This window comes from Odontomachus brunneus, unplaced genomic scaffold (assembly GCF_010583005.1).
Source record: "Odontomachus brunneus isolate Ranch 3 - 2012 unplaced genomic scaffold, Obru_v1 Obru_scaffold_232, whole genome shotgun sequence".
In the NCBI taxonomy this organism is placed as follows: domain Eukaryota; kingdom Metazoa; phylum Arthropoda; class Insecta; order Hymenoptera; family Formicidae; genus Odontomachus; species Odontomachus brunneus.
Genome location: NW_022639682.1, coordinates 99103 through 106229, shown reverse-complemented (window position 1 = coordinate 106229; position 7127 = coordinate 99103). Strand labels below are relative to the sequence as shown.

Genomic DNA, 7127 nt, shown 5'->3' with positions numbered 1-7127 from the left:
CGTACGTGTAGTTTAAGATGGTAACGCATCTATAAGGAAGTACTATAAGCAAGCTTGAAATTCAGTGTATGTCATTTCGCCGAAGTGTAAACACTTCTTTTTTCATAATATTAAACATGTCGAGTTTTGTGCCAAAAAAAGAGTATTTGTGGGGAATTTTACTGCACTACTTTATTCAAAAAAAATCTGCAGCTGAAGCACACAGAATTCTTGTTGAAACTTACGGATCATGCTCTGTCGGAAACAACATGCAGAGATTGGTTTAGACGCTTCAAAAATAATGATTTTGATGTTGAAGATAAAGAACGCTCTGGCGCACAGAAAAAGTTTGAAGGCGAAGAATTGGAGGCATTACTTCATCAAGACTCATGTCAGACGCTAGCTGAACTTGCAGAATCATTCGGAGTTGATCACACAACAGTTTCGAAACGTTTGAAAGCATTAAGAATGATTCAAAAGCAATGACATTGGGTGCCGTACGAGTAGAAGCCGAGAGACGTGGAACGGCGTCTTTTCACGTGTGAACAGCTGCTTCAACGACAGAAAAGGAAAGGTGTTTTGGATCGTATCGTGACTGACGATGAAAAGTGGATACGCTACGATAACCCTAAGCGTCTCAGATAACAAAATCTGCGCGAACAAATTTCGAGCAAAGCCTGCTACCAAGGGTTGATGGCAAATACGCAACAAATTTGATGCAGGACCTGTTATATCAAATTTTGCTGCCAAACTGCTGTCAGATATGCGGCAACGTCTGTTGTCGGGCAATTGGTACAAATTTGCAGCAAAAACCGCGCAGAGCCTGCATGCATAACAGCAGCAGATAGGTTACAAAACCCAAGCAACGCTTGCGCACAAAACTTGAGAGCAGATTCGCAGCAAAACCAGAGCAGGCTCTGCACCAAATCAGCTGTGCTTTAGATGACGCGCAACGCATCGACTTTAAATGGTCCCTATCTAAATCGTTATATTAGAGCAAGTTTTAGCATAATGAATGAATCACAGAATGAATGGAAAAGTATCAGACAGCAGATTTTTTGGTAAACATATAATTTATTATTCTCCAATACACACTTTAACGGTTACAATATCGCAGTACTTATTGAAAGTACTGCATATATATGTGGCGCCTCAGCCTGTGCGACACACACACGTACAAGGGCGCACGCAGATGCAACCGCCGCCAAGCGTCAGCAGACGAAAACAGCAGCTACAGCCGCGCCAGGTGTTCGCGATCGTTCCGTAGTCGCGCGCTGTGCCGGTCGGTAACCGTATAGTTAATTCCGAGCCACCGAACAAGTCGTCACGTTTCTCCGTCGATCCGGCCACGTTCTCAGTTCGCCTCGCGGGCGACCGTATTCTCTCGTTGTTTTCGGTGCTGCGAGTTCTGTACGCACTCGCGTATTACAATTTGTACTTTGTGCACAACTGTGCAGCAAACGTTTCGGCCCCAGGCTCATCCCCGGTCTCAATTGCGTGACATCACCGACACACGCGGATCGCACCGCGTATCTCACACGTGCCCTCAGCAAATCGATCACGCTTGTGCGTGGAAATCAGAGTTTCGCGTCATTAGTGCATCGGCTCCCGCGCACTCCCAAGTGTCGGCGAGTATACCATCGGGCAGTGTGCATTAGTGCAGCCGTGTGGGCAAGCTCGCTTGCCACGCGCGTATCACGTGTTCGGCAAGCGAGCCGGCCGGTGCCTTCACGTGTCCGTGACGTCACGCCTCGCCGCGTGCAGTTCTTTGTCGCGCCCAGCTGAGCGTCCTCTCGCCGAGGTCAGCAAGACAACTGTGCGGTGCGGCCCGACATCGCCGGGTCAGCGAAGGGACGTGCGTAGCCTCAAGGGCCGTCCTTTCTTCACTCGCCGCGTCCAGCATTCCGCGCCCATTGTGCTGTTCACGTGCCAGCGCACGTGAACAACGTCGTACCACGTACCTTCGGGCAAGGTCAAATCACGTGTACACTAGTCAGTCACGGCTTTTGTTCATGAGTCGTCTAGTGTGTTTGGTTCGCGCGAGCCTTGTTATCGGTTGATCTGTTTTTCGCTCGTGACCGTGTGGATAGCCACGTCACGCTATCATAGTTTTCTTTCTCTCTTGTATAAATGTTACCGTATAGTTAAGTAAGCGTAGTTTGTGTGCAACAGAATAAAGTATATTTTTCTACTGAGACTGAAGTTCAGTGCGTAAACGACGAACGTATTTATTATTAATTTTTATGAGGAGTGTGTGGCTCGCGCACATCGAGGGGTCGGCGGGAACCGCCGGTACACCACCCCTCACTCCCCATAGTGGTGACCCCGACGTGATATGTTTCTATTGTCGCGCTGACTTTCTATGTTGCGTTTCTGCGTTTTCTTTCTTTTTGTTTGCGAGCGATCTGTGGTAGTAATTAAGTAGTGCATCCCCATTAGTGAGTGACACCCAAAAAAAAGGCTTTAGGACTGCGTCGACGAGGTACCCGTCAACCCTCGTGCACATTGCGATAGCCGGTGCTCACGTGCCCACCTGTGTGCTTCGAGGTGTAGTGCGTCCATTTCGTCGGCGTTCACCCGGTCGACACCTGTGCGCCGCGTGTGTCCCGAGCGAGTAGTGCGCCTGTATCATGCTCCATTCGCCGGTGCGGAGCCCCGCGGACGATCCCGGTGTCGCCCAGCCGCCGCGTGAAAGTATGCCAGCTGGTGAACGTTCTCGCCACCGGGCCAGCATCGGTCCAAACGTGGGGATCGACCACGACGTCGCCACGATCGAGGCCGTAGGCTCGTGTCGCCTGCCGCCTTTCTGGCGTGCAAAACCGGATTTCTGGTTCGTCCAGGCCGAAGCCGCTCTTCAGCTCAGTCGAGTAAGAGGGGACGAGTCGCGCTACAATATGGTGCTTAGCATGCTGGACCCTGACACGCTGACCGACATCGAAGATGTCATCCGGTCGCCTCCGGCTACGGAGCGGTACCAAGCTCTGAAACAAGCCATCCTGTCACGACTGACGGATTCGGCAGATCGGCAACTCCTTAAGCTCCTGACGCAGCTCGAGCTTGGTGACAAGCGTCCATCGCAGTTGCTCCGCCACATGCGGGGCCTTGCAAGCAGAGTGCCAGATGACGTGCTCAGAGTGAAGTGGCTCGACCTGCTGCCAGTTAGCGCACAGCGACTCCTGCGAATCCTCAAGTCGCCGACTCTCGAGGAGCTCGCTGCTGTCGCAGACGAGATTGTGGAGACGGCCCCCAGCGTAGCTTCAGCCGCACCACCAGCCTCAGAGCCTCCGAACACGGTGACGGTTTCCTCTGTTGGATCTTCGTCCTCCAGCCGGAGCGACTCCCAGGGACTTTCGGACCGCGTCGCCTCGGAGCTGGCGTCATTGCGCGTCACCCTGGCGCAGCTAATTGGTATTAACCGGGAAATACTAGCCACACTGGAGAGTAACGCCGCAGCGCAGCACACCTCGGTCACGACTCCACGCAGGCCGCGTTCTCGGGCCAGGACTCCTCCAAGCGAGACGTCTGGCCGCATCTGCACATACCATCGGCGCTGGGGCGCCCAGGCGATGAACTGTCGTCAGCCTTGTTCCTTCAGCTTCAAGAGCCAGGGAAACTGACGCCGCCGGCCCCAGTGCAGGCCTTCGAGCCCGGCGCGCAGTCGTATAGAGAGAACCGCCTGCACATATTTGATCGGAGGACCAACCAGAAGTTCCTGGTGGACTCTGGCTCGGTGGTATCATTGTTGCCCCGAGCCTCGTTCAAGGGACGGCTCCAAAAGCAAGACCTGACGCTGCAGGCAGCCAACGCCTCGTCCATTGCGACCTACGGCCAGCGGACATTAGAGCTGGACCTCTCGCTGAGGCGTGTTTTCCGATGGACATTCATCATTGCCGATGTCAGGACAGCTATCCTCGGTGTGGACTTCTTAAGTCATTTTGGACTGTCGGTCGACCTTAAGAGAAGGAGGCTCACCGACCCCCTCACAACCATCTCAGCAGAGGGGATCTGCCATCACCCGGGAACACACTCGGTCTCCACGGTGCAGACGTCGCGTGTGGCTGACGGGCCCTTCCGGAAGAGGTACGAACACCTTCTTCGTGAGTTCGCTGACTTAGCCCTGCCATCAAGGGTGACTGCTGTGCTGGAGGATTCGCCCGTCGAGCACGCGATACACACCACGGCTCCGCCTGTATTCGAGCGTCCACGCCGCCTGTCTGGGGAACGCTTGTCGGCAGCAAAGGAAAAGTTTAACGCGCTGTTGGATCAGGGGATCATCCGCCCGTCCTCCAGCCAGTGGGCTAGTCCGCTTCACTTGGTGAAAAAGGCAAATGGAGGATGGCGCGCTACGGGTGACTACCGCCGCTTGAATGCCATCACGGTGCCCGATAGGTATCCGCTGCCGCTAATAAAGGACCTTCTCCAGGACTGTCACAGCTGCTCCGTCTTCTCTTAGGTCGACCTCCAAAAGGCATTCCACCAAATTCCAGTAGCACCTGGAGACGTGGGGAAGACGGCAATCACAACTCCGTTCGGGTTGTTCGAGTTTTTAGGCACACCTCTGGGACTCCGGAACTCTGCTCAGACGTTTCAGAGATACGTGAACGCGCTATTTCGTAAAATGCCGTTCGTTCGTCCGTATCTCAACGATCTACTGGTTGCCTCGGACACGCATAAGCAGCATCTGCAACACCTGCAGCAACTCTTCGCTACGCTGCGCAAGGCAAGGCTCGCCGTGAACATGGAGAAGTCAGTCTTCGGCGCCTCGGAGGTCTACCACCTGGGTTACCTGGTCTCCAAGGACGGTTACCAACCACCCGAGAGCAAGGTCGAAGTAATCGCGCGCTTCCCAAAACCTGCCAGTGCGCAACAGCTGCGCAGGTATCTGGGAATAATTAACTATTATAGGCGCTGTATAAAGGGCGCATCCGAGCTCCAGGCTCCCCTGAACGAGCTCCTGAAGGGACTTCCGAGAAAATCATCGAAACCGCTCTTGTGGATGCCTGAAGCGGACAAAGCGTTCATTGACTCCAAGGCCAGCATCCAGTCAGCGACCAGGGCTACGTTCCTAGCGCAGGACGCACCACTCGCCCTGGTAACCGACGCTTCCAGCACTGCCATAGGGGCCGCTCTGGAGCAGCTTCAGGACGGAGTATGGAAACCGCTGGGATTCTTCTCACAAAAGCTCAGCCCTACGGAGCAGAAATACAGCACCTACGACCGTGAACTGCTGGCCATCTTTGCCGCCATCAAGCATTTCCGGCGCATACTGGAGGGTCGTTTCTTCACGGTTCGTACAGATCACCGTCCTCTGACCTTCGCCGCCCAGCAGAAATCTGACAAGGCGTCGCCTCGAGCTCAGCGTCAACTGGATTACATTCTGCAGTACAACATTAAGTTTGAAGCAGTAAGGGGAGATGACAACCTCGTGGCGGACGCGCTCTCCAGGATAGAGACCGTCGGCATGCCGACCATCCTCGACGCTACGCTGATCCAGCAAGCTCAAGCCTCAGATTCTGAGCTGCCGAATCTGTTAGATGTACCAAACCTCGAGCTCCACCGCCTGGAGGTAGACGGAGGCCAGATCTTCTGCAGCATCGCCACAAGCGTCGTGAGGCCATATTCCGGCATCCCTGCGCCGGACTGCCTTCGACGTTGTGCACGGGCCGTCCCATCCCAGTGGGCGCGCAACGGCACAATGCATGGAGCAGAAGTTCTTTTGGCCTGGCCTGCGGAAAGATGTGACGCGCTGGGGACGTGAGTGTGAGCCGTGCCAGCGTTCAAAAGTTCACAGGCACAACAGAACAGCCATGGATAAGTTCGTGGAGCCAGACAACCGCTTTGACCACATACACGTGGATATCATCAAGCTGCCTCTGGTAAGAGAACACCAGTACTGCCTGACAGTAATAGATCGATTCTCCAGGTGGCCTTTGGCAGTACCGCTGAAGGATATGAGAGCGGATACAGTGGCTAAAGCATTGGTGGAGCACTGGGTCTGTCTTTACGGCACCCCTCTCAGAATCACCTCGGACCAGGGAACTCAGTTCGAGTCATCTGTATTTACATCGCTGGCGCAGTTACTGGGAGCCAAACACATCCACACGGCGCCCTACCATCCACAGTCGAACGGTTTGGTGGAGAGATTCCATCGGACTTTGAAAGCAGCTTTAATGTGTGGTGCCCCCACTCCGTGGATTGATCTTCTGCCGGTGGTTCTGCTCGGCTTGCGCGCTGCCTACAAGGATGACATCCAGGCATCCCCTGCCGAGATGTTGTACGGGACATCGCTGAGAATTCCGGGGGAATTCTTCGTTACAACGAGCAACCCAGCTGACTCCACCACCTTTGCAGGGAAGCTGCGTTCCTTGTTTCAGGTCATCAAACCTGTACCAGCCTCCAGACATTCACAAAGGAACCCGTTCGCGTTCAGGGACCTATGCTCCTGCTCGCACGTGTTCAGGAGGGTTGACACAGTCAAGAAGCCACTGGAGCCACCCTACACGGGACCCCACAAGGTCATGGGCAGACCGAATGATAAGACCTACATCATCCTCATCGATGGAACTGAGAGGGCAGTCTCTGCGGACGCACTGAAGCCGGCGTACCTTGAGATGAACGACTCTGCAGCGGAGCCGCCAATCGCCAACCCACTACAACCGCCTGCCTCCGGCTTGTCCCAGCCGCCTGTGCCTAAGCCAGCTGACCCGCCGATGCCAGTGCATAAGAGAGTTTCGTTCTCCTCACCCCCTGGTGAGGTCACTGGGGGGGAAGTAGCTGTGGCACCTCAGCCTGTGCGACACACACACGTGCAAGGGCGCACGCAGATGCAACCGCCGCCAAGCGTCAGCAGACGAAAACAGCAGCTACAGCCGCGCCAGGTGTTCGCGATCGTTCCGTAGTCGCGCGCTGTGCCGGTCGGTAACCGTATAGTTAATTCCGAGCCACCGAACAAGTCGTCACGTTTCTCCGTCGATCCGGCCACGTTCTCAGTTCGCCTCGCGGGCGACCGTATTCTCTCGTTGTTTTCGGTGCTGCGAGTTCTGTACGCACTCGCGTATTACAATTTGTACTTTGTGCACAACTGTGCAGCAAACGTTTCGGCCCCAGGCTCATCCCCGGTCTCAATTGCGTGACATCACCGACACACG

The 7127-nt window shown here is 54.7% G+C and overlaps 2 protein-coding genes across 2 annotated transcripts; both read left to right on the top strand.

Moving 5' to 3' along the window:
* Positions 1-2609: 2609 nt before the first annotated feature.
* LOC116852521 lies at positions 2610-5737 on the top strand. The gene is made up of 3 exons (XM_032832975.1): positions 2610-3387; positions 3438-4303; positions 4433-5737. Exons 1-3 carry the CDS (start codon positions 2610-2612, stop codon positions 5735-5737), a joined length of 2949 nt encoding a protein of 982 aa, XP_032688866.1.
* A 49-nt stretch (positions 5738-5786) lies between these two features.
* On the top strand, positions 5787-6878 carry LOC116852520. Its single transcript, XM_032832974.1, has one exon. It carries the CDS (start codon positions 5787-5789, stop codon positions 6876-6878), a length of 1092 nt encoding a protein of 363 aa, XP_032688865.1.
* Positions 6879-7127: the final 249 nt, after the last annotated feature.